At 47.2% G+C, this 27,833-nt stretch overlaps 16 protein-coding genes across 16 annotated transcripts; 7 read left to right on the top strand and 9 right to left on the bottom strand.

Moving 5' to 3' along the window:
- Window positions 1-766: 766 nt before the first annotated feature.
- On the top strand, window positions 767-2,024 carry N7495_000236 (mannitol-1-phosphate 5-dehydrogenase; the record flags this gene model as incomplete). The annotated part of the gene is made up of 2 exons (XM_057202906.1): window positions 767-1,929; window positions 1,997-2,024. 2 exons carry the CDS (start codon window positions 767-769, stop codon window positions 2,022-2,024), a joined length of 1,191 nt encoding a protein of 396 aa, XP_057066979.1.
- A 230-nt stretch (window positions 2,025-2,254) lies between these two features.
- On the bottom strand, window positions 2,255-3,184 carry N7495_000235 (enoyl-CoA hydratase/isomerase family protein; the record flags this gene model as incomplete). The annotated part of the gene is made up of 1 exon (XM_057202905.1): window positions 2,255-3,184. One exon carries the CDS (start codon window positions 3,182-3,184, stop codon window positions 2,255-2,257), a length of 930 nt encoding a protein of 309 aa, XP_057066978.1.
- A 341-nt stretch (window positions 3,185-3,525) lies between these two features.
- Window positions 3,526-5,122, bottom strand: adaB (chromatin-binding transcription regulator ADA2; the record flags this gene model as incomplete). Its single annotated transcript, XM_057202904.1, has 2 exons — window positions 3,526-4,968; window positions 5,030-5,122. 2 exons carry the CDS (start codon window positions 5,120-5,122, stop codon window positions 3,526-3,528), a joined length of 1,536 nt encoding a protein of 511 aa, XP_057066977.1.
- An 803-nt stretch (window positions 5,123-5,925) lies between these two features.
- On the top strand, window positions 5,926-6,834 carry N7495_000233 (uncharacterized protein; the record flags this gene model as incomplete). The annotated part of the gene is made up of 4 exons (XM_057202903.1): window positions 5,926-5,947; window positions 6,093-6,248; window positions 6,312-6,788; window positions 6,818-6,834. 4 exons carry the CDS (start codon window positions 5,926-5,928, stop codon window positions 6,832-6,834), a joined length of 672 nt encoding a protein of 223 aa, XP_057066976.1.
- Window positions 6,835-8,984: 2,150 nt separating this feature from the next.
- Window positions 8,985-9,176, bottom strand: N7495_000232 (uncharacterized protein; the record flags this gene model as incomplete). The annotated part of the gene is made up of 1 exon (XM_057202902.1): window positions 8,985-9,176. One exon carries the CDS (start codon window positions 9,174-9,176, stop codon window positions 8,985-8,987), a length of 192 nt encoding a protein of 63 aa, XP_057066975.1.
- A 217-nt stretch (window positions 9,177-9,393) lies between these two features.
- On the bottom strand, window positions 9,394-9,717 carry N7495_000231 (uncharacterized protein; the record flags this gene model as incomplete). Its single annotated transcript, XM_057202901.1, has 1 exon — window positions 9,394-9,717. One exon carries the CDS (start codon window positions 9,715-9,717, stop codon window positions 9,394-9,396), a length of 324 nt encoding a protein of 107 aa, XP_057066974.1.
- Window positions 9,718-11,338: 1,621 nt separating this feature from the next.
- On the top strand, window positions 11,339-12,397 carry N7495_000230 (uncharacterized protein; the record flags this gene model as incomplete). Its single annotated transcript, XM_057202900.1, has 3 exons — window positions 11,339-11,411; window positions 11,494-12,129; window positions 12,177-12,397. 3 exons carry the CDS (start codon window positions 11,339-11,341, stop codon window positions 12,395-12,397), a joined length of 930 nt encoding a protein of 309 aa, XP_057066973.1.
- Window positions 12,398-13,150: 753 nt separating this feature from the next.
- N7495_000229 (amidase signature enzyme) lies at window positions 13,151-14,983 on the top strand (the record flags this gene model as incomplete). The annotated part of the gene is made up of 7 exons (XM_057202899.1): window positions 13,151-13,543; window positions 13,598-13,714; window positions 13,767-14,138; window positions 14,189-14,303; window positions 14,354-14,476; window positions 14,540-14,728; window positions 14,769-14,983. 7 exons carry the CDS (start codon window positions 13,151-13,153, stop codon window positions 14,981-14,983), a joined length of 1,524 nt encoding a protein of 507 aa, XP_057066972.1.
- Window positions 14,984-15,159: 176 nt separating this feature from the next.
- N7495_000228 (uncharacterized protein) lies at window positions 15,160-15,664 on the bottom strand (the record flags this gene model as incomplete). The annotated part of the gene is made up of 2 exons (XM_057202898.1): window positions 15,160-15,524; window positions 15,574-15,664. The coding sequence occupies 2 exons, from the start codon at window positions 15,662-15,664 to the stop codon at window positions 15,160-15,162; spliced, it is 456 nt and encodes a 151-aa protein (XP_057066971.1).
- A 673-nt stretch (window positions 15,665-16,337) lies between these two features.
- N7495_000227 (coatomer subunit beta') lies at window positions 16,338-19,316 on the bottom strand (the record flags this gene model as incomplete). The annotated part of the gene is made up of 6 exons (XM_057202897.1): window positions 16,338-17,567; window positions 17,624-18,892; window positions 18,953-18,984; window positions 19,046-19,067; window positions 19,123-19,185; window positions 19,299-19,316. 6 exons carry the CDS (start codon window positions 19,314-19,316, stop codon window positions 16,338-16,340), a joined length of 2,634 nt encoding a protein of 877 aa, XP_057066970.1.
- A 563-nt stretch (window positions 19,317-19,879) lies between these two features.
- On the bottom strand, window positions 19,880-20,713 carry N7495_000226 (complex I NDUFA5 subunit family protein; the record flags this gene model as incomplete). The annotated part of the gene is made up of 3 exons (XM_057202896.1): window positions 19,880-19,943; window positions 20,008-20,112; window positions 20,166-20,713. 3 exons carry the CDS (start codon window positions 20,711-20,713, stop codon window positions 19,880-19,882), a joined length of 717 nt encoding a protein of 238 aa, XP_057066969.1.
- A 15-nt stretch (window positions 20,714-20,728) lies between these two features.
- On the top strand, window positions 20,729-21,073 carry N7495_000225 (uncharacterized protein; the record flags this gene model as incomplete). Its single annotated transcript, XM_057202895.1, has 1 exon — window positions 20,729-21,073. One exon carries the CDS (start codon window positions 20,729-20,731, stop codon window positions 21,071-21,073), a length of 345 nt encoding a protein of 114 aa, XP_057066968.1.
- Window positions 21,074-21,129: 56 nt separating this feature from the next.
- N7495_000224 (putative disulfide isomerase) lies at window positions 21,130-23,497 on the top strand (the record flags this gene model as incomplete). Its single annotated transcript, XM_057202894.1, has 4 exons — window positions 21,130-21,326; window positions 21,375-21,456; window positions 21,513-23,069; window positions 23,126-23,497. The coding sequence occupies 4 exons, from the start codon at window positions 21,130-21,132 to the stop codon at window positions 23,495-23,497; spliced, it is 2,208 nt and encodes a 735-aa protein (XP_057066967.1).
- Window positions 23,498-23,961: 464 nt separating this feature from the next.
- On the bottom strand, window positions 23,962-24,234 carry N7495_000223 (uncharacterized protein; the record flags this gene model as incomplete). Its single annotated transcript, XM_057202893.1, has 2 exons — window positions 23,962-24,088; window positions 24,128-24,234. The coding sequence occupies 2 exons, from the start codon at window positions 24,232-24,234 to the stop codon at window positions 23,962-23,964; spliced, it is 234 nt and encodes a 77-aa protein (XP_057066966.1).
- A 36-nt stretch (window positions 24,235-24,270) lies between these two features.
- Window positions 24,271-24,802, top strand: N7495_000222 (cytochrome b-c1 complex subunit 10; the record flags this gene model as incomplete). The annotated part of the gene is made up of 5 exons (XM_057202892.1): window positions 24,271-24,383; window positions 24,431-24,484; window positions 24,540-24,603; window positions 24,654-24,737; window positions 24,794-24,802. 5 exons carry the CDS (start codon window positions 24,271-24,273, stop codon window positions 24,800-24,802), a joined length of 324 nt encoding a protein of 107 aa, XP_057066965.1.
- Window positions 24,803-27,149: 2,347 nt separating this feature from the next.
- Window positions 27,150-27,572, bottom strand: N7495_000221 (uncharacterized protein; the record flags this gene model as incomplete). Its single annotated transcript, XM_057202891.1, has 1 exon — window positions 27,150-27,572. The coding sequence occupies one exon, from the start codon at window positions 27,570-27,572 to the stop codon at window positions 27,150-27,152; it is 423 nt and encodes a 140-aa protein (XP_057066964.1).
- Window positions 27,573-27,833: the final 261 nt, after the last annotated feature.

Genomic DNA, 27,833 nt, shown 5'->3' with positions numbered 1-27,833 from the left:
TGCCGGGTTTAACCTACCAATGAGGTTTATGGCATAGTTGGCGCTTGAGGCTTTTTCCTTGGGAATGCGGAGAGACTCTAGACACGGGATTTATCGGGATGCAAGTAGAAACAGTCAAGCCCGGTCCCGGTGAAAAGGTGGAAAGTAGCGAATAGGTTCACTAGGAATCTTCGGGGGGAAGTTTAAGGGGGGTAAGAGAGAAAGAGTGATGGAGGGGGTCGAGCCATGTCCAAAAGTAGTTTAGTGTGAATAGTGGAGTTCCTACTATGATGTATGATGCTGTTATACTGACTATAGTTACTTGTGTACTATACAACATCCATAACCATGAGGTTGCACGGTAAAAGCGGGGGTTACACTGCCAGTATCAAAATAATAAAGACATTGTACTAATTATATCGGAATGTTTTGATGATATTGACAATATTGAAATATAATGTTGAAAACAAGGCGGAGAGCAGTCCCAGTAGTTCCAGATCTATGAAGTCATGGATGATATGATGAGATAACGGAAGCCACGATGTGTAATAATTGAGCAAAGTTGGAAACAACCCAGGAATGATACGCTTCTTGCCTTTCTTGTCGAACAGGGCTCCCCTCACTTTACTTCATTTCCCATTTTCACACTTTCCCTTTTCCCCGTTCTTCAACTCCATAAATACCCTCCACCTTTTCCCTCTTCTACCCCAACTTCCATTCTGCTTCCAGCCACACGCTTCTTAGCATCTCGTTTCTTTCCTCTTTCCTCATTTCTCATCTACTTATCATGGCAAAGACTGCTGTTCACTTCGGTGGTGGAAATATCGGCCGTGGCTTCGTTGCCGAGTTTCTTCACACTGCCGGTTATGAAGTCGTCTTCGTTGACGTGATGGATAGCATCATCACCTCCCTTCAAAACACAAAGTCTTACCAAGTCACTGAGGTCAGTGAAGGAGGCGAGGTCACCAAGACCATTACCAACTACCGTGCTATCAACTCCAAGACCCATGAGAAGGATGTCATCCAGGAAATCGCCAACGCTGAGATCGTGACCTGTGCTGTGGGCCCCAACATCCTCAAGTTCATCGCACCCGTCATTAGCAAGGGTATTGATGCTCGCACTGTCACCAAGCCTCTGGCTGTCATTGCCTGCGAGAACATGATCGGTGCCACCGACTCTCTGCACGGCTTCATCAAGGATAACACCGACTCGACACGTCTCGAGACCATGGAAGAGCGGGCTCGGTTTGCCAACTCTGCTATTGACCGCATCGTCCCTGCTCAGGCCCCAAACAGTGGACTCAATGTGCGCATCGAGAAGTTCTATGAGTGGGTCGTCGAACAGACTCCCTTCGGCGAGTTTGGACACCCTGATATCACAGCCATACATTGGGTCGACAACCTCGAACCCTACATTGAACGCAAACTGTTCACCGTGAACACTAGCCATGCTACTGCAGCCTACTATGGCCGCTACGCTGGTAAGACTACTATCGCTGAGGCGATGAAGGAGCCCTTCATCCGCAACACCGTTCGTGAGGTGCTCCAGGAAACCTCTAGCCTCATCGTCGCCAAACACGGTATCAGCGCTAAAGAACAATCTGACTATGTCGAGACTATCATCGGTCGTATTTCCAACCCTTATTTGGAGGACACCGTGGAGCGTGTGGGTCGTGCCCCAGTGCGCAAGCTTTCTCGAAAGGAGCGATTCATCGGACCGGCTTCCCAGCTGGCTGAGCGTGGCATATGCCCTGATGCTCTGATGGGATCGGTGGAGATGTGTCTTCGTTTCCAGAATGTCGAAGGTGACGACGAGAGCTTCGACCTCGCTACCATTCTCAAGGAGAACTCGCCCGCAGACGCCACTGTCCAACTCACTGGCCTTGAGCGAAATCACCCTCTTTTCCCGACTGTGTCCAATGTGATCTTCAAGGTCCAATCTGAGGCTAAGTACGATATCTCTCTTTCGCCGTATTTTTCTCGGTCCAACACGTTGCTAACTTTTGTTCACTTATAGGGAGACCGCAGGCCAGCCTCGTATGTAGGCTATGCGCTTACAAGATACCATATTTTTTATTCTCGCATCGGTTGGCGAATACACGGACGGTGTGAATTGGGGATTCGGCGTTTTTTTTTCCTTTTAACTTGACATGACTTAAAGATTATGTCCAGTATGACTAGCATAGCAGAAGGAAAGACTATGAAATGATTCAAATGAGTCAATGAATAAATGTATTACATAAATTATCAATTCAGAAACTCCTTCGTCGAGATTTCATAATTTACTATCCCTCCAAACTGGCTTCCTCTTCTCCACAAATGCTTTCAATCCCTCCTTCATATTCTCACCTCTATTCAACCTGCTCAACCAGACATCATTCAACATGACACCCGCCTCATCAGCCCCAATCCCTTCCCATCCCAACTTGATTCCCTCACGACTAACAATAACCGCATCAGGACTATTACCAGTAATAACACCAGCAACCTCCAACGCCCGCGCAACAACAGCCTTACAAACATCCTCCTCAGAAACCCCATCCCCAACAACAACAACATCGTTAACAAGCCCCCACCCCCTCGCCTCTTCAGCCCCTAAAGTCCTCCCAGTCAAAGCCATCTCCAAAGCCCGCTGCTTCCCAACCGTCCTTACAAGTCGCGGCAACGCACCAGCCAACGCGACAACCCCACGCTTCACCTCCGGCAACCCAAACGTCGCGCGCGAAGATGCAAGAACTAGATCACTATTCACTATCATCTCCGTACCACCGCCTAAGCAGATCCCATTCACAGCGCAAATAACCGGTTTGAGACCTTTGCGGCGAGCAAGACCGCCGAATCCGGCATTCGGCATTGCCACGTGGGTATTTGTAGACGAGACTTTATTCCATTCTAGATATAGTGAGCGTATATCCTTACTCCATATCCATTTAATATGAGGTTTAGGTTTAGGGTGAGAGGAAATTCGTTCACCTTTCAGATCTGCGCCGGCGCAAAAGGCACGGCCTGTTCCTGTTATTATGCCTACACGCAGACTGGGCTCGGCGTCCATCCATTCCCACGCTGCGTTTAGATCCACATGGCCTTGTGCATTTATGCAGTTGAGATCGCGCGGTCGATTGAGTGTCACTAGGAGGACGTGTGGTGCTGGGAAGGATAGGAGCGCTTGTTGTAGTTGTGGGGGTGTAGTGACGAAATTGGACATTGTGGTAGAGTAGATAATTATTGCCTATTGTGATCAATGTCACAATTGATTATATGTTATAGAATGGGAATTTTACATGAATTGATTGATTTAGGTGAGGTTGATTATTGATTATTAACTACAAGGAAATGCGGAGAACTTTAGTGGAGCCGAGGTCCGAATTCTATCCACTGGCATCTGAAGCTATAGATTGGAAAGTACTACACAGTTATCGACTAAAAAGATATTTCATAATTTCTAGTTAATAAACTAGAGTTCATCATAAACGCCGGACATAATATCGCTTAAGGCATATCAGAATAAAGATGTAGAATAGTGGGATATCAAAAATCGTAAACTGATCAAGCCTTCGTGATCCATCCACTGTGCACCATGAAGTCGAAAATTCGACCAGTTTTGGTGCCCTCGAACTTGCAGATTGCTCGTGCGTCTTTCTTCTTCAAGTTGCCGCCTTGCTTCATTGACTCCTTAAGGAGTGTCTCCTTAACAACAAGATATGGCTTTGGCATTAGGTGTAGTACGTTGCAAACCTCTATCTCCTCGCGCGTCAGCAGGTGGAGATCGGCTGCTCCGTCGTTTTCCAGTTTCCACGGCAGCATTCCGCTCGGTGGATGCAACACGAATTTGGTTTTTCCTGACGGCGGGGGGATGGGATCTCCCACGGCGAATGCAAGATCGAAATCGTTCATGGGCATGCTGTCTGATTCGGGCTGTTTGTGGGGGTTGGCTGCTTGTTGAAGACGGAGAGGGAGATCGGGTGTTGTCAGCTGGGCGGCGGCTGTGGGTGTCTCAGTTGCTTGAGTTTGTCTGGGGCGTGGACTGGAGAAGCGGTCGAACGAGCCCTGTGGCAGTAGCCGTTGGCCACGATTTTGCTTTTCCACTTCGTATCTTTCGCCCGCTTTCAAATCACCGATGCCCATCTGGCGCCACTCCTGTAGCTGTGCGATGGCCAGGCGAAGATTATGCTCATACTCCAAGCCTTGGTTAAAATCGTCAAAGTCCTTATTGTTCATCATCCGCGCAAAAGGTTTGGCCTTGTGGAGCAGATCTCGCTCCTCTTTCATTCGCTTCTTCTCGATTGCAGTGTTCTTTCGGTATTCCAGCAGATGATGCTCAAATAGGACTTTCTTGCGTTCCGTGCGGGCAGTGAGCCGAGAGTTGTAAATATCCACCACAGTCATCTTCAATTCCATTTCCGCGTCTAATTCGCCTTGACCCGCGCCTGGCTCAAACGCCATGTGTTGTACGGCCTCCTCGGCATCGTTGAGGAACTCCGTCTCAAACTCCAACCGTCCCGGCATGTAACCTTGCACCTCATGACACGCTGGTGTACTGGCCACTGGCTTCTGCTTGGGGGTGGTAGGCGGTGCTGCCTTGGCAGCCTCCTTGCGCTCCTCGATGCGTTGCTTCTTGCGCGACTGGAACTCTTCCTTTGAAATTGAGTCTTGCAAACTCCGATCTTGCGGATCGGCCAATTCGGGGAGGGGGAAGTTGGAGCTATTCACGTAGGTTTCGATATAATGGTCGCGAACTTCATCTTTAGTACGGTAGCCACCGATGTGGTCCGCGATGTCGGCCCACGAGCCAAGTCCGTAGATGTCGGCTCCCTCCAACAGCAATAACTCCTCATCTGCACCCCAGTCTGCTTGGAAAATAGGAACCGCATTCTGCTCAATTACCTGGTAAGGGTGGGTGACCGGGTCGTGATTCTTGGAGCTCTCGCCGGCGGCGAAGCAGGGGACGCACAGGTCATATTCAGGACAAGAGGCGCAAGAGATGCGAACCTGTAAGATTTCAGATCAGTAAATTTCTGGGGATCTACACGGGGTATAATGTCAGACGTACTGTAGATGTGACATCGACCAAGCACACGTCACAGTGGAATTTGGTTCCAGCCTCATTGCCACGCGCAGCGGTCTTCTTTCGAATTACACCCATCGATGGGCGACCCTTTGCATTCTAAAATGGATCAGATTTTGTTCAAAATTCACCGAATTGCTGTCCGGGTCGCTGAGAAGGCGGGGTGGCTGGCAGGTGTTTGGAAGTGAAGGGAACAACCCACCCTGGATTCTTTCTGGGGAACTGCGCTATTGCGGAGATCCGGGTGGAGCGATAATCCGCTCCGAGGATAATGATGAAACACGTAATCATTAATGTCGAGCCCGAGATAGCAAGGCCAAAGGTCTCAAATCATATGTCTATCATACTTGTTCTAGCTTCAATTCTAGGCTCTAACAATTTAACAAATTCGTCAATATGCGTATCAGCGTATCTCCAATGGATGACCCTATGTGTGGCGCTATTTTTGCACTGCCTCGGTGTGGCTGGAATCTGCAATATTACGAGCATTTATCCGTACAATACCTTACACCCCGGCCAATACTAAAGTCCCTGCGTCTTGTCAACTTCTCCATTGACTCCTGTAATTCTACGTCGTAAAATAACACAACCCCTCTTCCCATCTGAATACTACAATCTCCTTCTTGACAATCTCCATCGACTTTCTTTCTTTCTTTCCCCCCGATTGTACTTCACTTCTATTTCCTTGAAAAAAAGAAGGTAGGATCCCTTTTTTCCAAGGGTCTGATCAGGGCTGCGCGAGCGCTGACTGGTTACGGCACTATATTTTGGGAACTTCGATGTTGACTTGTTTGGCGGTTCCAGTATTGCACAACAATATCGCGGTCCGGCATCTTGGATTTCGTTTTTCTCCTTGATACCCTGGCCTTGAGACCGCCATCATGTCCTGGAAGCTCACCAAAAGTATGTTGAGTTTGTCTCCCTATCTCCTCCTTTTACCCCCCCCCCCCCCCCCCCCCTCTCCAAGAAATGAGGGTCTCACCCCTCCATAGTTCAAATGGACCATTTCACATTTCAGGGGCAATGAGCTAATTCGATTGTCATTTAGAGTTGAAGGAGACGCACCTGGCACCCTTAACTCAGGGGTTTGGTCGGTCATCGTCCACCTCGACCATCAAGGGCGATACACATGGCGATGAAGCACTGACGCCAGTGGCCACACAGGCCCCAAGCCTCTCTTCGAACCCCTCTTCGGACGGTATCGGTACGTAACATCATCACCATTATCAATTAAGCATGTTGTTTCTCACCCTTCGTTCAATCACAGCCGCCTCGGAGGCCCTCGTGTCTCCCCCTGTGACCTCGGTGAATCCAGGTATCCTGATCGTCACTCTCCATGAAGGCCGAGGGTTTGCCTTGTCTCCTCAATTTCAGCAGATCTTCAATTCCCATTTCCAAAACAGCTCTTACAACGCATCTTCTCTGCGCCCCAGCACCTCCTCCTCCTCACATTCCAACCATGGCCAAGCGGGCTCATTTGTTTCGTCCAACCGACCGCAGTCCACTAGTGGGGGCATCAATGCTGCTCCCACCATTCACGGCCGCTACTCCACTAAATATCTACCATACGCTCTTCTTGATTTCGAAAAGAACCAGGTTTTCGTGGATGCCGTTTCAGGTACTCCTGAAAACCCCCTCTGGGCTGGTGACAATACCGCCTTTAAATTTGACGTGTCTCGGAAGACCGAACTGAGTGTCCAGTTGTACCTGCGCAATCCAGCCGCCCGTGCAGGTGCCGGTCGGAGTGAGGATATCTTCTTAGGCGCGGTTAAGGTCAACCCTCGCTTTGAGGAGACCCACTCTACTTTCGTAGAAGACCCCAAATTGAGCAAGAAGGAAAACCAAAAGGCCGCAGCAGCTCATACTGAGCAGGATCGACGCCTCGGCCAGTTGGGCGCTGAATGGTTAGACCTCCAGTTTGGAGGCGGCTCAATTAAGCTTGGCGTTTCTTTCGTAGAGAATCGGCAACGAAGTTTGAAGATGGAGGACTTTGAGTTGTTGAAGGTCGTTGGTAAGGGAAGTTTCGGCAAAGTCATGCAGATCATGTAAGAAATTTCCCCCTTTGCTCTCTTGAATGCGTTTGCTAATTGCGATTTCTGCTCTACAGGAAGAAGGATACTGGCCGAATTTATGCCCTCAAGACCATCCGCAAAGCTCACATCATCTCCCGGTCTGAGGTGACACATACTCTCGCGGAACGATCAGTGCTTGCTCAAATCAACAATCCGTTTATTGTTCCCTTGAAATTCTCGTTCCAATCACCTGAAAAGTTGTATTTTGTGCTGGCATTTGTCAACGGCGGAGAGTTGTTCCACCACTTGCAGAAAGAACAGCGTTTCGATATTAACCGCGCTCGCTTCTACACCGCGGAGCTACTGTGTGCGCTGGAATGTCTTCACGGTTTCAAGGTTATCTATCGTGACCTCAAACCCGAAAATATTCTTCTTGATTACACTGGTCATATCGCTCTTTGCGATTTCGGTCTTTGCAAGCTTGACATGAAGGATGAAGATCGAACAAATAGTGAGATCCCTCCCTCTTCTTTTCGTTTCAGGAAATATCTGACCTCGTTTCTTAGCATTCTGTGGAACTCCTGAATATCTCGCTCCTGAATTGCTACTTGGCAATGGATATACCAAAACTGTGGATTGGTGGACGCTTGGCGTCCTTCTCTATGAGATGCTGACGGGCTTGCCACCGTTCTACGACGAGAATACCAATGAGATGTATCGCAAGATCTTGCAAGAGCCTCTGACCTTCCCCAGCAGTGATATTGTCCCACCCGCTGCTCGAGATCTTCTCACCCGGTTGCTGGACCGCGATCCCCAGCGTCGTCTGGGTGCCAATGGTGCCGCAGAGATTAAGTCTCATCACTTCTTCGCCAACATCGACTGGCGTAAGCTTCTGCAGCGGAAGTATGAGCCCAGCTTCCGTCCCAATGTGGTATGTACTTTTGTTCTTTATGTAATGTCACCTTCGTAAACTAATTATGGCCTGCAGATTGATGCACGTGATACTCATAACTTTGATACGGAATTCACAGGGGAGACACCCCAAGACTCATTTGTCGATGAACCTGCCCTGTCACAGACTTTGCAAGAACAGTTCAATGGATGGTCCTACAATCGTCCTGTGGCTGGTCTTGGAGATGCAGGTGGTAGTGTTAAGGATCCATCGTTCGAGAGTATCCCCGAGTAAGAAAGTGTCAATATTTGCATCGGGCTTCTTACCCCGTCGATCCTGGATCGAGAAATGACCTATGTGTGATAAAGGGACTCATAGACACGATATTTTTTTGTACTGTGTTTTTTTATGATTGATCGACATACCAACAATTTTGATCATTCTATTTCGTGTCTTTGTTTTTGATACTTCCATTCCAAGGAGTCTGTGGCATCTTGGTCTTATTGTTTCTTCCAATATTCGAGGCCGAGAGTTTGTTCTTTTCTTTGTCTTTTCCCCCCTTCGCGCCTTCACTCTTCAACTTCCCCCACTGAGCGCTTTTCATTCTATCCTCGGCATCCCCTCTCGAGGCAGGTTCCTCTCCTAACCCTTGTTTGACTCCCATGTTCTACAGCGGTCATCACCTGTCGAGTCTGGTCTGTCTATTGTATCTGCCCGTTTCATTTCGGGTGTGAGATTTTTCATTCTCTGTATTCATGATAAAGTCTCAATGGACAATGCTAAACACATCTTCCTCATCAGTTTTTTTTTTTTTTTTTTTTTTTTTTCGTAAATTGCAAGTACCTCTATCGAGGGATTACGATTTGACCGTCAATATAGTAGTGCCAGCAAAGAAAAAATATTTCACAAAATTTATATCCAGGTAGCTGCCATTGTTTTAGAATCAAACCCAAAATAATCCAGCTCTTCTCAAAGTCTATTGCTATATGCTGAAGATCCGCCTTACTCTCTCATGTAGCCTGTGTGTTGTGATATACTATACGTCGTAGTGGTTATGGATATCTCCCCACCAGAACACAAAAAACATCCTCCATGTTTGGTGAGCCCAGTCTGCCAGCTGAGAGCTAAAGCTGGAAAGAGGAGCCACTAGATCTTCGTCGATGACAGGAACCCCATCCGAGCTCTCGGCCTGCGAGCTCTTAAATGCCCCTAACTGAAGACTGAACATTGTAATGAAGGTGAAAAAAAGGTGGGCCAAAAACATCGAATAGGGCGGCGCAGAAAGCTCGAGACCACCGCGGCCATACCCTTAGAAAACCCTATAGGATGCTCCCACGATTTATTTAGGGGCTTGTAATACAGGACAAAGCCAGAATACTGTAGAAGACTGATACTGCCCATGTCCCTGTGAAAGGTAACCGTATATAGGAAGTTGGCTGATCCAATTACTTAACATAAGAATCCTCAGGTCGCGCACATGAACTTGCGAATGCTTCTTGGGATAGTCCATAACCGTAGAAAGCGATAGCCTGGTAGGTGTAGAGGATGTGGTAGCTCATGACAGCAAGAGCGGCATATCCTCTCAGACCGTCAAGTGAAGGAGTGAAAGAACGACTTTCATGGGTCTTAGAGCCATGTATAAAACTTGGTAGCAGGAATGAGACGAAAAGTCTTGCCCATCTCAATGTTTTTGTGCTTATAGCCGACTGGTGGATTTGCAAAGCTTTGATGAGACGGTCCTTCAGGCTGTGGTTGACGTTCTCATGCATATATTGCTCTTCGTCGATGCCCAATTCATGGTTATAATCTTCATCTTGGGAAGCACTAGATGATAATTGAAAAAAAGAAATATCCATAGCGAGTGACATTGGTCGATGGACAAACCAGACCTAAGTGATGATCAAAGCTCATTTCAGATTTCACTCAGACCAACTCATCGCCAGGGTACACTGATATGGTACACATATCACTACTCTGAAAATGACATCCAAATATAGATGATAGAAGGGTGCTAATGGATTGGAGCGTAATCAATAAAGGATATATGACTAGTCAGAGCCACAACATCAAGATAGTTGAAATCTAGGTACGAGTGTCTTAGTCTACGATAGGTCCAGCGTTGGAAGCTGTCGAGATTACGTGGGTAACATTAAATGATACATTTCAGCCTGATGAGTATAGCGGGTACCCCTCCGCTACTTTAGAGAAAGTATGGGGAGCGTTATTGGACGGTGAGTTCAAAGCTCTTGACATATCCACGTGGTATATGAGACATCGTAACTTATTCGAAAAGTCGGCGCCTTCGCTGTGCTTCTAGATTCTCTTGTGGGATTGAACAAATCTTCAACAATTGGTGATTTCAGGTTGGTCAGCTCAGGACTATCTGCTCATGTTTTGATGGGTCAAAATACCGAGGATCATGCGTAAATATTAGTCAGCTTATTTCATCTCAGCTGCGGCTGTAACTACGGCTGCAACTTCCATATATCTCAATTGCAGAGCGTGTGCTCGGAAACCCGGGAGCGGCCGTTCAGTCCCCGTGACGTGGCGCTGGTGGGTCTAAAGCCGCACCTGCAGCCGCACCCGCACTTTGGTCCCCTGAGCTAGAACCTTCAATCCGATCAGGACCCCGAAAGTTTACTCTAGATACGGATCTAAAGACTCACTAGTCGCAGGACAATTCTATCGATCAATTCTTAGGAGCTAACGGGTCCACCCATCAGTGGATGTCCAATAGTATACAGAGTAGATCAAAGACCCGATTTTTAGATCCAGGGATCACTCCCACTAGTAATAGATCTATCAATACCTCGTCAGTCGCATATGATTGGTTTTTAATTGTGGCAACTATTTACCAGCTTCTTGGATAATTCAGCCTTTTACGGACGAACCTACATTACAAACCACAGTGAACTCCTTCCTAATCAATTCTACGTCGGGCCCCCGAGAGGAAGAACTCGCAAAAAGTTGCACCAACTGAGATAATATGACAATCTGGGGCTCAGTCACGAACACTATTATTGGATGGCGGACTCAAAGATTTCGTTTAGCCAACGCTATTTTGAACACCCATTACTTCCGAAGACCGAAGACCATACCTTAACTCGGTCGATGTACATATTGACCTTTAGTCAGAAGGACTAGAACTCCACCCAAGCTACATTCACTTTTCATATCTGCTAAGCCATCAGAATATTTATAATCACAAGCTCCGCCAAGCTTGGTCATAGTATCATGATATGCTGCTTAAGACCGCACTTAATGCTATGTCCGTAGTATCACTATATTTCCTATAAGCTTGAGCGCCCCCCTTATATGTTTTCTTTCTCCTATACATTTCCTAGCGGTTTCTTTCAGTCGATTTCTTCTTTAGATTTTCAATATCTGATAATGACGTCTTTCGTTCGAAACACCCTTTTTGATTGCAGCGGCTTGGTTGCTGTTATCACAGGCGGTGGGACAGGTATGCTCCCTATCCTATTCATCCATCATCAGGGCGTCGCTAGAAGATCACTTTGATTACTGACGGCTTAATTTTTGTGAAGGTATTGGTCTCGTAATGGCGCGCGCCCTTGAAGCCAACGGGGCCAAGGTCTATATTCTTGGCCGACGTAAAGGCAAGCTTGACGAGGCTGCGGCTACAGCTCTACATGGAAACATCACCGCCCTTCAGTGCGATGTGACATCAAAGGCGAAATTACAAGACGTGGCTAGTCATATCGAAGCGGAAACAGGATATGTGAATCTCGTGATTGCCAACTCCGGGGTATTGGGGCCGAACTACAATGAATTGCTTCTTAATGAAGATGGCAAGATGCCCGAAATAGAGGAGGTACAGAAAGTCCTTTGGGGTCCCTCGATGGAGCAGTTGGGAGAGGTATACAAAGTCAACGTGATTGGTGTTTATTACACGGCGGTTGCCTTCCTGGGCCTCCTTGACAAAGGCAACCAGAAGGGAAACGTTCAACAGACAAGTCAGGTATTGGTGACGAGTTCGATCGGTGCCTTTTATCGGGCGTGGCCGCAAGCGGGAATAGCCTATACAACGAGTAAGACGGCAGTGACTCACTTGAGCAAAAGTTTGGCGAGCTATCTGATCCAATATCGGATCAGAGTAAATGCGATTACTCCAGGAAGTACGATTCCAGCACTTGCCCCCGCCACTAGTTCATTCCTTTCACGTATACCTTGCAAAGCGTCAAAGTTAACTGATGACTGTATCAACTAGCCTTTCGGTCGGAAATGATGGTCGCTACACTCGGCGATCGGGATTTCACAGTCGAGGGATCAATGCCGGCGACGATGCAACCACTGAAACGGGTAGGCAGAGACGAGGAGATTGCGGGAACCGTCCTTTATTTTGCATCAGAGGCAGGCGCATACTGTTCAGGCTCAGTCCATGTAGTTGATGGTGGCAGACTGGGTATTCAGCCTGGAGCAACGTACTAAAATTGGACTGGTATGGAGTGGAGCGTATATAAATGGTAAAATTGCAATGCAGTACTTATTGAAGTCAATGAAGCTGTAATACAATACTTCCTTCGGACTAAAGTATGGATGGATGGATGTTGGGGTCGGTGGTCTTTTAGAAGGGGCTCATCAGATCCATTGCTTGGTAAGTCGCGGCGAGGTCGATGTTGAGACCGCCTAACTGATAGAGACTCCTACAGAATATTGTGGGGCAGTTCATTTATCGAGATCATTGGGACTATAGCAAACTGCCCTCTTTCAGCGGTGGAGAGAAGACCCGCAGACTATTGAGACGCTGAGAATGGTCTTTGCATGTCAGAGTGACGTGACTCCATACTATTTAGTAACAAGTCAAGGTGGGAAGGTGGAAAGCAGAGGACGCCCGCATAAGTGTCGAAATTATCCGAAGCTTGTAGACTGGGTGAATTTGCATGCTGTATTCGATACTGAGGAAAAGTAGTTTCAGTTAGTATGTGGGCTGGGAGCTCAACTAGAATTCAATACCACGTATAATAGCGAATGACCGTCCAATCCGGAAGTAGTCATAAGTCATATGTCATATATTACTGATTACCTAGATGAAAATAGATACTTAGAAACTAGCTAGGCACTAAAATAAAAGATTTAAAAAAGTACGTGCTCGCACTTGGCTAAAATAAAATTCACTAATAAAGGCACTCGCTTCAAATTCCCTCACAGCCCCTTACCCTAAGTCCCAAGCTTCAGGCAGAAATGGTCTTCAACGTCCTCACAACTAACGCTGTCGACCTACAGCAGCTACTTGATGAAAACAAGATCACGAGCGCGCAAATTGTCGAGCAATACTTAATACAAATCGATCGCTATGAGCCTGCGCTTAATGCGCTGATCTCGCCTGTCCCGCGGGACAAGGTCCTCAAGATCGCCAAAGTTCGGGATGAGGAGCGCCAGAAAATGCAAATCCGGGGACCCTTTCACGGAATTCCCATAATTTTGAAAGACAGTTTTGTCACTGCCTCGGAATTAGGCATGAGCACCACGGCTGGATCATATGCGTTCGTCGGAGCCAAGGCGTCAAGGAATGGGGCTATCACTCAGCGGCTGATTGATGCTGGCTTGATCATATTGGGAAAAGCGAACATGACTGTCAGTAGACATGTGGTTTCCTTGAGAACTTGATTATATTAATTGCTGTTCTAGGAATTCGCCGGTATGAAAATGACCATGATGATGCCCGGTTGGTCTGCTCATGGTGGTCAGACTCTGTCACCATATGTAGGGAAAATAGAGGATAATGAGAAGATCCTCGGACACTCAGTGAGAGGATGAAATATGCAGAGTTTTATTCATTTATACTGATACTAAGCAGGCGCCTGGGGGCTCATCCACTGGCTCTGCGGTCGCTGTAGCTGCTGGGTTTAGCCCTCTTGCCATGGCCACTGAGACCATAGGCTCCATTGTAACTCCGTCAACACGCGCTGGTCTGTATGCACTCAAACCTAGTATTGGAGCTCAGGACACTACTGGACTATACACCATGACAGAGTTCTTCGACAGTCCAGGCCCTATGGCAAAATCAACAGCTGACGTTCGTGTTCTTTCTGAGATTCTGCTCAGTCGCCCGTTTAACTCCCCTAAATTTGGTTCCTGGGAAGGTCTCTCAGTGGGCTTCCTGGACCCAAAAGTTTGGAGCATGTCACCAGACTTTTGTACACAATTTGAGGGCACAATAGAGCAAATGGTTCGTCTCAATTTGATCAAAAAGTATAGAGTTCTAACACTTGATTATAGGTAGATGAATACGAAGAGACAGTTTCCACTCTACGAAGCGATGGCTGCTCTGTTAAGTACTCAATTCATTGCAAGGACCCCTCAGTCTTACCGAATACCATATTGCCAATCGCATGTAGGTGTGGGGAAGTACCAGATAAATTTAAGGTCGCTAACCATTTCTAGATTGGGACTTCAAGAATATCTGTATCCCAAAATTTATTCAATCGTTTGACGAGTGCTCTATAACAAGCGTTGCAGATATCGTCAAGTTCAACAAAGAGAACAGCGAAAAAGCCCTTCCAGCTCGTAGGTTGACAGATATGATACGATCCTATGACCTTATAGTGAATAATTACTAACATAACACAGCATTCACCGAGCAGAATGATCTAGAAGTGGCAATGGACAGCACTGAGAGAAAAGAAGAGATAGAGAAACTGGCACGGGACCTTCGCAGGGCCGCTAGAGATATTCTGGATGACCTATTTGATATGGAGAAAATCAATATTCTGGCAGCTCCTGGAGACTCTTCATTGTGTGTTCATGCTGCTGCTGCAGGTAAGAACTCATCAAGTGTGTGCTTTACTCTTGCTAATAGGATCAGGGTATCCTGTCGCCACAGTCCCGATAGGACAACTTCGCTACAATGACCGGCCGTTCGGTATATGTCTAGTGGCCAAGAGGGACGAGGAAGAGACTCTATTGCGGTTCATGGAAGTTTACGAAAAGGTTGCCAAGCCTCGTCCGGTTCCAAAATTCCAAGAAGGAAGATATGGCAGTGGCCAAAACACCACAATAACTCCTGTAGGATGATTTTGGTCCGTAACGTTGATTTCTTGGGCCACGGTAATTCGGTGGCCTGAATAGAGCCAAGATATTAACACCTAGTAGACTTCTTCTCTCCTTAGTACTCAGTACTGTGATATCGCTATTTAAGGCGATATCAACTATAGTTGATCTTAGGAAAATCAGAGACCTAGGAAACCAGTCTACAGCTTCTGATACAAGATAATCTTATCCTCAGATGCACCCTCTTCAATCCAAGAATTCAACAAATTTGACGCAACGGCTGCAACTATCTGCGGGTAGTTCGGAGGAGGCTGCGCACCAGGCGGCAGCTTGCGATTACGGTCACCGGCAATCCAGATAACAGGCTCGAGGGCAATGCCAGCGACTTTTTGCCGGAGCTCTTCGATGTCCTTCAGGTCGAACCCGCGGCCGAAAATGATAGATCGTACTGGGCGATAGTTGTGAGAGCCAACGTTGTTGGCATGTGGGGAGTTGGGATCGTTGCCGGCGAGAAGATGGGGAATCTCTTGTTGAGCTGCCTCTAGACTCTGAATGAAATGGATTACTGATTTAAATCAACATTGGTATTCTGCAAAGTTGGATGCGGAACGGACCTTCGATATTAGGGAGCAGTAGCTCTGACACGGGCCTGCCGATCTGATCATCTAGGGCACAGACTACGATTGGGAGAGGGATCAATGACATGATGAGGGTTAAGATAGTCAATTTCAAGATTGATTACTGTGGAAGAGGAAAGGAAGAGAGCGTTTCCTGGGTGGAAAGCCACTAGTTAAATACATCTTCTTTATCTGAGGGGCTACCTAGATGCAATTCAGACAGAGTAGTAAGGTAGAGAATCCCATAACTGGGGGGAGGGGGCAACCTAAGATCTTTGAGCCTGCTGCCTAGTGATAGGCAAGAGGTGCCTATGAGTGGGTCTTGAATTCGAGACATAATTCGGCCATTTTCGCCCCCTCTTATATTACGGTGTTATGGGGATCGTGAACTGGAATTAAACAGAAGCCTTGGAAGTACAAATAATATCTTCAATTCCCAATATACAGGCGCGAGGACCTCGATGAATTATGAGAAAAGGCTTGGCATAAAATTGAAATAGGAGAATACTAATACCTTGTATCTATCCTTTCACTTTCGAACATCCCGTCGAAATCGAGACTTGTAGCAGCAGAAATTACAGCAGTAGAAGAACATAGAAAGAATAAAGGGGGGAAAAGGGACAAGAAGAATAGGGAATTTGGACACACGTTAAGACGCCGCTCACAACTCAGAATCCACTTCCTTCATGACGTCGAGAAGAATAAATGCTCTCTATCAAACGCATTACCTGAGCATGTCCTGACTACAGGCGTTGATATTTTTACTCCTCAGTCTCGGCTTCAGCCTCGGCCAACTCTTCCTCTGCTGCTTCCACTTCAGTCTCAACTTCGGCCTCGACCTCAGGGCCGCCATTTGTTGCGGTCGCGGGCTCCGTTTCATCATCGGCGTGGATGTCAATCAAAGACTCCGATGAAGGAGGCTCAGGAACAACACCTTCCTTCTCGATGCGGATGTACTCATCCCACTCGGGGAAAAGATCATCATCAGTTGTAATAGTGTCCGGGGCACCGGGTGGAACACCGATCAGACGGGCAACCTTGCTCTTTCCTGATGTCTCAAGAGAGCTCTTCCATTGAACTACAAGCTCGGGTGCACGAGAGGGCTTATAGGTCTGAGCAAAAAGAACGGCCTCGGCAGCGCGGTTAGTCTGGACGAGAAGGTCAATGCAGCCATCGACGTCACCGAGAGACCATAGAGTCGAGAAGGCAACATTGTGAAGACCTGCCTCAGAGGCTTGCGTAGCCAAAGTACGGAGTCCCTCGCGGTTGTTACTGGCTGTATGCACCAACAAGAGAGAACCGAAATCCTTGGCGTTGGAAAAGCACTCCTGGGCCAGTGAGAGGTTCCAAGAAGCTAGAGCAGCATCGCCAACAGTCTTCCACTTGTGCGGGGAGTCCACACTGGTCTCACGAACAATCACAAGGGCAGTCTGGAGGTCATTGAGTGAGAGAGCCAGGTCAAATCGATGCTCTGGGTCGGTTGCAACCTCGAGAGCCAGCTCCTTGTACCCTTGACCCTCGAGGAAACGGGCAATCTTGTTCATTTGATCTTGAGGCACATCCTGGAGCAGCTCTGCTGCTGTATCTAGATCACCACGTAGCACTACTGTCTGGTACTCTACCACACTGAGGGACAAGGCAAATGACACGACGCTGACATCCTTGTCAGACAGGTAGATTCGGCCATCCCGAGGAAGGTAGCCGAGAATGTACATGGGCTGGTCGAAGTGGGAGATAGTGTAGGTCTGGTCACCCACAAGGTAGTTAAGGCGGTTGGTGGAGCTGGTGTAGATGAAGCAGTCGCCAACCCACTCACCAGTGCGGACAGACTCATTAATAGTAGCGACATGCTCAATAGCTGCCTCGACTCCGTCTTCATCGGCTTCGCCATTGTTCATGCCATTAATATAGTTCTCTCGAGAGTAGCGAAGGACGTAAAAGTCGTCTTCACAAGCAAGTGTGACTAGCTCTCCAGATTCAGACCAGTAGACCTTTAAAAAACTTTGGTTAGTCGATAAGAAGATTGATCTCTTGATCTAAAACTCACATTCTTTGGGTCAACTTCGATCCTTCGGACCAAATTACCACTCTCCCAGTCGAACAGACCAATACCACCTTGGCCCTTTACACCAAGCAGAACACCGTCACTGAGACCTTCAGCTTGGAATCCAACATCAAGACCACCGCTTTGCTCCTTAAAGTTCTTAAAAATCTTGACACTGGTCGCGGACTCGCGGATAGCGTAGTCGTTGCTGTTGTCCTTTGCACCCCAGGCAAAATCTAGGGCTTGGCCGAAAGCCTTGTTTCTCCACGCCAGAGCAGTGTAGATAATATACTCGCCATCTCCACAAACGGAAACAAATCGTCCATTAGGGGAGTGAGACAAAGTTTGCGGGTACACTTCACATGTGCCCAGATCCTTTGTCGGCAATGAGAGAGGCTCGCCATCCTTCAAGCTAGCATCGCCACCCTTAATGACAGTCGATACCACCTCGCTGTGCTTGGCCCAGATGAGCTTTCCGGAACCGTCCATTGAGACGGCAGGCTCTTCTCGACCCATCTTGACAACCACTGCACCATCATCGAATCCCATTGCGACCCCTTGTCGGCCTGGTTGGTGAGCAATACACCATGCACGCTCCAAACCATAGCTTAGTGACTGCTCCAGGCGATAGGTGTTGGCGTGCCAGATCTTAATTGTTCCATCTTCAGAACCCGAGATGATGACGGGCAATTCAGGGTGGTAGCAAGCGAAGGAAACGTTGCTAGTGTGGCCCTCGAGGGTTGCGATGAGCGCCTTAGTGGTGTAGTCCCAGACCTTAACGGTCTTGTCATCCGAGGTGGTGAGAAGATACGGCTTATCAGCTGCAGGATAATAATCGACATGGTTGACACCCTTAGTCTCGTGAGCCTCGAGGGTGAAATTGGCGTGAGGAGAGCCCAGGTTCCAGATCTTCACAGTTCGATCTAAACAGGCTGACGCAAAGGTGTTGGTATCTTTAGGATTGATCGCCATGCCCATCACATAGTGACCATGGCCCTCGAAGACCTGGACACACTTCCACCCCTTCTCCCAATCCCAGAGCTTAATTGTCATATCATCGGAGGCGGTAAGAACAAAGGGCTGAGTTGGGTGGACGCAAATTGAACGAATGTAGTCAGGATGTGCCTCAAAGGAGGTGATCTTCTCGGAAGTGTTGTAGTTGTAAACACGAAGCTGGAAGTCATCTGAACCGCAAACGATCCAGTTCTTTCGCGCAATGAATCGACCGGCACGAACGGGGACATCTGTGAGCTCGAAGGTTTTGATGATTGACTAGGAGTAAATAATGTCAGCCGCATTTGTTTCGCGCCTGATATTAATTTCAAGACGAACCTGTGACTCGTATGACCAAATGTATACGTGACCTGTTGCCCACGAGTGTTAGTACATGGAGACCTCGTGGAGGCTTCTTCTGCTCAGACATACCACTGTACAGTGTTGTAAGAATCTATTGATATGTTAGTACAGTCTATCCCAAGCAGTAGAAAATCATATAAGCTTACCCATGGCTCTGTTGGGTGGAAATCGATGCCCTTTACCCGCTCCGAGCGGGCAAACAGCTGCCTCTATATGTAACGATACCAGTCAGCAATTATGCCAATTCCTCGAAATTTGATCATGCAACTATGGCCCCATCTGTCGGAAGAAGTCACCACAGCATTGATCGGTGTCTGCGTACCTTAATATCGAGCCGCATGTTGTGTGGGGGGTTGAGTTGATGTTTGTGTGATGCGGCGTTGAGCCTGCGAGAGCAAGGGAGAAATCCGCGGGACGCTCAGACAGACCAGTAAATCAGGACTGAGCGGTCAGGTTCAACGGAAAATATTAGGAAAAACAAACAGCTTTTCTGGCTGGAAGTGAGCTGGAGATCATTCAGGGACAATCTATGTGTCCACAAGGGATTCCCGCTTTGGCTCTCACCGCCTTCCTTTTTGCCAAGAGGCATCCAATTTCATGACGGAATATAGGTAAATTATATTGAAAAATTCAATACTTCTAAATGGAGTATGTTAGAGTCTGTTATCTAGAGCTTTGGTCTCAGATTGAGATAGTTATGAGGATTTCAGCCCTGTGAATTTAGCTGTAATCTGCAGGGTGGCAGTAGGTATGGTCCTACATATCACAGCATCTATACTTCGAGAACTCAATAGGTTCAATCTTGGAACCTTGAAAGTGTTAAAATAAATAAAAGGTGTATTCAAACATTCCAATTTCTAAAGATACAGCAACTAGGTTCTCAGACCATTTTCCAGAAAAGCTCTAATTACCGCGCTCGAAGTATTCCCACTGGCCTGGTTGTGGCTTCACCTCAAGTTCCTCCCACCTATGATGTATGTTAGCAGCTTGAACCAGATCCAGGATCTAGAATATCTTAGAAGTGTACTAACACTTTGGACTTGTGGAGCTCATCAACAAGATTGAACTCAGCCTCTGCAACCTGAATGACCTCCTCGATGAGACCGGCACCAATCTCACGCTCAATCTGAGAAATTCTGTGAAATTGATTAGTACTGAATATATATACTTCATAGTATCAACCACTTACTGTTCGGCATCCAGAGGGGGCTCGTTCTCCCACTTCATGTGGACCTCGTGGAAGTCTGATTCGTTCTTCGCAGTCTCGCTGCCCTCTTCAATGATCTTGATCCACTCGGCCTCTTCCTCCGCGGTGCGGGTCGGGCCCTCGGTGGTAGCAGCAAAGCCTTCGCCATCCCATTCTTCACCACGAGAGATGTCGCTTCCATCTCTTTGTTGTGAAGCGGCGTAGGCAAATGAACCGTCAGAGCGCTGGAGCTGGGCAAACCGTTCGGGCTCGGCACCGACGGTCTTCTTCACGCGCTCCAACCACGCATCAAAGCCCTGGGGTTTCTTGGACTCGACGATCTGCAGGCGGTGACGGCTCAATGCCTCGACAGATTTACGGTAGGCGGAGTTCTCGGGGAAAGACTGAAGCTTCTGCAAGGTGGAGGTATATAAATAGATCAAAGTCGGGCGGGGACTCGGGTGAGTGACCAGGCCAGTCAATCCAGTCGGGGCAAAAGGCTCCAAGTACCGGGGCTTGACATTGGCCAACAGTCGAAGTGTAGACCGCATTGTTGTGGTGGTGATATGAATAATGAATTGGAGCGGGCGCAATTGGTCAGGGTGATGGAGCGGGAAGTTCGAAGTCGGACCGGCGCGGATAAACGTGTTGCCATTATGAAGTACTCTGGCAGGGGGAAATTGCCCTCCTTCCCGCGGTCCCTTTTCATACGCGCACGCGACTGTCTGGACTATTGCGGAGGTTGTGAGGTCTCATCTTATGCTCTACAACTCAGGGCTTGGTCTTTCTCTCATATTTTCTCCCTTCGCCCCTCGGAGCTAGTTTTCGCCCCCGTGTGCAATGTACCACCTGTGACGGTACTACGACCAGCGTCCCTCGTTTTACATCATTCACAACATCCTACGGCATAACATAAACTTCACACTGTACCTCCTTCTTTTGAGACATACAATTGTTTCCCCACAAAATGAAGACATCTTGGTTGGGATGGTCCCTTCTGTCAGTGTTGGCCGTTCCAACATTGGCCGCCGCATCTGCGAAGCTTGAAAAGAGAGGTCGTGGCGTCGATCCAGAGATCCCTTCAGTTTTTAATGGTTTAGACGTCCCTCCACTGCTCCAGCTAACGTCTGACAATTTTGACGAGCTCACTAAAGAGGGAACATGGTAGGTCAAAATAAACACAGGGGATTTCCATATTTCTAATGAGTTTAGGATGGTGAAACACTATTCGCCTACCTGCGGTCACTGTAGAAAGGCCGCACCTATCTATCAGACCTTGTACGAATACTACTATGTAAGCGACTGTTTTGATTTCTAGTATTTGCATACCATTCTAACCATAGTTATCAGACTTCCAACCCCGAGTCTCCAGCCTCCGGAAAGCCCATCGACCCCAAATCCTCAAACTCCTTCACCGGTTACTATAATTTCCATTTCGCATCGATTAATTGTCTCGCCCAAGGTGACCTTTGTCAAAGACTGAAAATCGACGCCTACCCAAAGTTCGGCTTCTACGAAAATGGCCAACAGAAGGAACTTACTACCGGTGTGAGATCGCTGGAGGAGCTGAGCAAACTTGTCGAGGAGAAACTCGAGGCGAAGAAGCCTGGATCTCGCCCCACACAGGGTGTCAAATTGCCCGAAGTTGGCGCCAACAAGGTTGATTCAACCGCGGAGCCTGACAATCCCGTTGCAAAGGACAAGGACCCCGCTGCCGGTATCCAGGCTGGCGAGAAGCACAACGAGCTAACCACCAACAGAAAACCCTCGGATGGCTCTGCAGACTCTAAATCGGGTGATCTCACTCAAACAAAGGATAAGGCTGAAGCTAAGGATAAGCCTGAGCCGGCTCCTGCTAACCCTCAGGGTCTCTCGGTTCCTCTCACTGCCGAAAGTTTCCAGAAACTGGTGACCACTACTCAAGACTCATGGTTCATCAAGTTTTACGCTCCCTGGTGCCATCACTGCCAAGCATTGGCACCTAACTGGCTCGAGATGGCCAAGGAGATGAAAGATACTCTCAACATCGGTGAAGTCAATTGCGAAATCGAAACCAGACTCTGCGAAGATGCGCGTGTCAATGCTTATCCGACCATTTACTTCTTCCGTGGTGGCCAGAGAGTCGAATACAGTGGCCTGCGTGGTCTGGGTGATCTTCTCTCATTCGCCAAGAAGGCAGTTGGACCCGGCTCCACTATTGAAGATGTGGATGCCGCTACTTTCAAAGAGCTTGAGGAAACCGAGGAAGTCCTATTCTTGTATTTCTACGACGACGCGACCACATCTGAGGACTACAAGGCCATGGACCATCTGACCTTAAGCCTTGTGGGCCATGCTCGGATTGTCAAAACTAGCAGCGCTGCTCTTGCCGATCGCTTCAAGATCTCCACTTGGCCCCGCCTTCTAGTAGTCCGTGAAGGACGACCCACTTATTACAATGCCCTCGCTCCTAAGGATATGAGAGATTTTCGGCAAGTCCTGAACTGGATGCAAAGCGTGTGGCTTCCTATACTTCCCGAGCTCACTGCTTCCAATGCTCGTGAGATTATGGATGGAAAATACGTTGTACTCGGCCTTCTTAGCCGCCGTCGTTCCGACGATTTCAAGCAATCCAAGCGAGAATTGAAAGAGGCTGCCTTCGAATGGATGGACAAGCAGATCCAGCTCTTCCGCCTTGAACGATCAGAACTCCGCGATGCCAAGCAACTACGCATTGAGGAAGCCGATGACCGCAATGACCAGCGTGCTCTGCGAGCCGCTAAGAACATGCGTATTACCATCCGCGAGGATGATAAGAAGCCCGTAGCATTTGCTTGGGTAGACGGTGATTTCTGGGAGCGCTGGCTTCGCACAACCTACGGCATTGATGTGGAGAATGGAGATCGTGTGATCATCAATGATCAAGATGTAAGCTTATAAATTTCCGTCGTTACATTTTTTGTTGATGCTAACCTTCATACTAGAACCGCCGTTACTGGGAGACTGCCTCCAGCGGAGCTCCAATCATGGCCTCACGTACTTCGATTCTCGAAACCATTCCTCTTGTCATTGCTTCCCCACCGAAGCTGTCTCCAAAGTCCACCATTGGCACCTTTGAATCTTTCTTCTTCTTTACCCGGTCCTTCATCGGCAATCACCCTATTCTTTTCTTCATCTTGCTGGGCATTACTGTGGCCTTGGCCACATTCTTTGGACGTGGCCGCATTTTGCGTCGTACCGGTCTTGCCCGCGGTGGTATCCTGGGCAATACTAATGCTGGTACTAGTAGCGGCTTTTTCCAACTGGATGGCAAGGAGGGATTCCTGAACGGAGGTTCGACAGGAAAAGTCGATTGATGAGACCGATGTACAGTTCCGGTGTTTGGCAGTGTCATTCTTATTAATTTTTTTCTTTCTAAAATGTATTTGATTGTATCCAGGCTGTCTTTCACTCTGCGGTCTCCATTTCGAATCTTCTGCATTTCTGGACCTGGAGTGTGAAGCGCATATTTCCTTTATTCTAACTGATTCATTTGTTCAAATCAACAAAAATTTGGCAATTATTTATATTTATGGTGATAGCATGAAGATGGTGGTCAATCGTTAAAGAGCAATTGCAGCAATTTCTGTGCTTCGTCATTTGGACTAATTGTAGCCCGCTTATTGGTCAATCCATCAAATGACACGTGATCGTCTCGGGGGCTTCCGCTTTTCCTGAACGTCGAATGCCGACTTTCTCCATTGAATATCATAATCTCTCCTCTCCGTTCAGAATGGTACGTTCTACTTCCTGGATAACCCTCAATATTTCACATCTCCAGCTATAACCGTCCCGATCCCTTGTAAACAGATGCCGGTGGTCGCCGCAATGGGGCCATCGCGTCACCAGATGCAAGCTGAACGGTACAGGCGCGGAACATGCAACCATACTTCTGGGACAATTTATTACTGTGCATCTTGACTTACTATTGAAAAGTTCACTCCTACCCTCCGCCGTGCCGCCGCCCAGGTCGCTTTCGGACCCAAGTAAGACTCCCCTCAGACCCAGATCTTCGATTCCCCAGAACGTTGCAAGTAGATACAACATTCAGCATCTTCAAGAATGAACTCTATGCTGTTGCACTGGATCAATGCGCACACTCAGCATTAAGGCTCTGAGCCTGTTGATCACATCTGATCATAGCTTCGCATTTGTACACTTGGAACCAGTGCACACCTTCCGATCTCAACGATGGCTCTACCAGTACGAAACACATATTGGAACTGCAAAGCTAATAAATCACGCTGTAGGATTGCTATCAAGCCATCTTTTGCCGGCTACACTATCTCCGACCTCACCCGGGTGTAAGTCACCTCCCACTGGCATGTCCAGACGTATATGTGCTAATTTACATATTAGTGGTACCCTTGCTGGCTCCTTCGGTGTCTCAGCTGGTGTCTTCGCCGTGTTCTTCTTCGGAGATGTTGGTAGCCCTTCTTCAACCCCATCTAGAATGATGTTAATTAGAAACAGATTCCCCGTCTCAACCGCGATGTCCTCCAGAAGATTCCCGGACTCGACAAATACTACAACAACCCTATTGCCCCTGAGGACAACGTAAGTGATTTTGCTTTCGTCTGCTTTGCTTGTCGAAATGCTGACTGTTATATTAGCCCTTCTAAATTATCTCAACGGGTGTATAACATCTGCTGTTTGTAGAATAGCGATATCAGTCTTTCATGTTTTGAATAGCACATAGAGACAGTTGTTACCGAACAATATACGTTATCTTGAAGTGTAAATATGATGATTATCCCAGGGCATACAGAATTCCGCTGAAGCAGTAAGACCTCAAAATTGTCTGAGCATCATAAGATCAGCGCGAAGAGGATGTGAATGCATCTGCATCTCGCTTTTCTAGGTAGACTTGTCGTAATTCATGTGTGCGAGATCGATATGAAATGTCAAGAAGCAGTGGAAAATCGATGTTGCTATCGTATCACCGGGGTCCCCTTAGTATTTACTATCCCCCATATATCGCCCGTCATTCCTCAGTGATTGTGCTGATTTTCTTCATCTGATGGACGGTTCGACCAAATCGTTTCCATCAGGTGCAAAGGGCTAGGGCATCGGGCTCGGCGACCAGTGGTATCAGATAACTTGCTCTTGGCGTAATACCAACATGCGCATCATTCACCATAATTGTTGACGGTATTATGGGTTAACTTCAGGAGTACTGAATCGCTCGAAGATGTCTTTTATTATCTGATGGTCTTGTTTGTATGGTACCCAGATACTGAACTCATCTACCCATGGAAGAATGCTTAGGCATACCATTTGGTTAACTGACCAGAGGGAAATGGAGCACTACCAGTTGCATTCAAATACTAATCAAATTTTTGACTTTGGCGACATTGAATTCGAAAGGATAAGCATTATATGTGGCTTCGATAGGCGAATCTCCAAAGCATAACCAATTCCTCGAGCAAAGGTCACCAGAGGGTCTCCAAAAATACCTAGGTAGTGAAGAAATATCCATACTATAGTTTTGAATCGGGAAAATAATCTGATCCTGGCTAGTATGCTTGAATGCGAATGATGTCCTTGGCTTTTGAGATTCGAGGTTGATGAAGACTCCACCATGATAGCAGTCGATGCCGATAATCATATTAGATAGCTTCCAGCTGATTGCACTATTGTATACCTAGATAACTTGGAGGAACAGTCTTCTCTAACATGGTATTGAAAGGATTAGGGACAAAGACATGAGTTTCAGCGGTGTCTACAGATCGTAGACGGAAGAACCCATAGGACACCCACGATATTTCTCTTTACTTGCCGGATGATTAATCAACGACGGGGATGAAGTTATTATAGACAGTGAGGAAATGCCTTAACGACAGTCACTCTGATGTGCTAAGGAGAACGCTGGACTCTTATCAATCAGACCAAAACTTTCGTGCTTGAGGTAGCCATTCTCTCTCCAGAAGCTCATGCTTGGATAACTGTATAGCACCACTTTTAGAACTAGAGTCAATCAAAATCATGGCTTTAGTGCACCAATATGATATCCCTCTAGGTCTAGGTCATGGTTGACGAAATTGAACTCTCTAGGAGCTAACTTTGAGAGCGAAAGAAGTGCACCTCCCGTGTCCAATCCTTAAAATCCGATTAAATATTCACTTAAGTGACTCTCTTTGGATAGAGTGCTTAATCGCATTTACTTGAATCATTGTAATGTTCTTGGGTGTCGGAAAATTCCGCTCAGTTTCTTACTTGCTGCGACAAGAATTCCTTCCAGGAACATATGAAATGACGAGTATGTGCTAGCATAAAACGTTCACTTCCACCCATCAGCAGCTTCTCTAAGATACTTGATTTGAGACATATTACTATGGGATGCTAGCACTACGGTGAGGGTTAAGGAATTGCAAGAGGGCTAATCAGGGAAAACTCTAGAATGCGATAGATGAATATGAAAGCGGTTTGAGAAGTTTGGGAAAGTAGTGAAGGGACATTTGCTGGAGAAGGAGAGAAAAGTAGGAAAGTTGGGGGGTCTAATTCCAAAAGTTTTCAGAGAATCGACCCTTTGCTTCATCACTTCCCTCCACCTACTTCAACCACCTACTATAATTCACTTCTACTTCTTCTTCTACTTTAAATGCTTTATAGTCAGTTTCGCTAATATATTATAGATAGGATCATCAGCGGAAATTATCCACAGTAAAGTAAAATAAAAACAAAATAAAAAGTAAGATAGCGAGAGATAAATATTATTCCATTCGATGCCGATAAGGGTAGACGGGCCGTCATCCCCTTGGCATTTTAAACCAGTCTTGTGCAAGCACTTAAAACGCATCCCAGGATCATATCTCAATAGCTTATGCAGAAGATCTTCCATCAACTGTCATTCCTCCTGGGATGTGGTCAAGAAGATGTGTGGATCATCTGACGAAGTGAAATATGCTCCTAATAAATCCCATCCTACTGCCTCCTCGAGTGGGGACTCGAGGGGTCTTTAATGCATTTCTATTCATCGGTAAAGAAGTTTTTGCGTGTTTTCCAATTATTCCACCAACGTGGTTTGCCAAGAAGACGCACCATATCGGCCAGAAGAGGTTCTTGATCATCAAGTAGTTTATTCTGTTTCCGGATCTCGAAAAGTGTACACCCGAGCGCCCATAAGTCACAGGCCGAGCTGATGGGGTATTTGTGGGAGCATTGATAATTTTCGTCGGAGCTGATGTCACTTTCTATACCATTTTCCATTTCTAGCAATACCTCAGGCGGAAGGTAGCATTCAGGGGTGCCTGAGTCCGGCGGAGGTGACGAGATTAAGAAACATTCGTCGAAGTCGATAAGGCAGAATTGGTCAGTGAAATAGTCTGCTATCTTGTGTAGGCTGGCAAGACGCGTGAGTACTGTGGCGAAGATAGTGGAAGGACACCACATAACTTGGTAGATGTATAAATCTTCACTGGCTGGCCTATAAAGGAAAGCAATCCGTTCTTGGATAAATGGTTGACGCCATTTTCTGTTAGTTTAACAAGAATGTTGAGATTTTGAAAACGGGCATTGGAATGGTACACCGGTGGCTGTAGGACCGTTAAAAACCTAGTCCAATGTTGAACCAGAAATCACATAATCCCACAGCTCTGATTCAGCCTATGACTCCAGTCTCTGTTACCGATAATAGAGAATATTATATGTTTT

The sequence above is a fragment of the Penicillium taxi genome, assembly GCF_028828555.1.
Source record: "Penicillium taxi strain IBT 34144 chromosome Unknown utg000001l_segment0_segment0, whole genome shotgun sequence".
In the NCBI taxonomy this organism is placed as follows: domain Eukaryota; kingdom Fungi; phylum Ascomycota; class Eurotiomycetes; order Eurotiales; family Aspergillaceae; genus Penicillium; species Penicillium taxi.
This window is presented reverse-complemented; position numbering and strand designations above follow the sequence as displayed.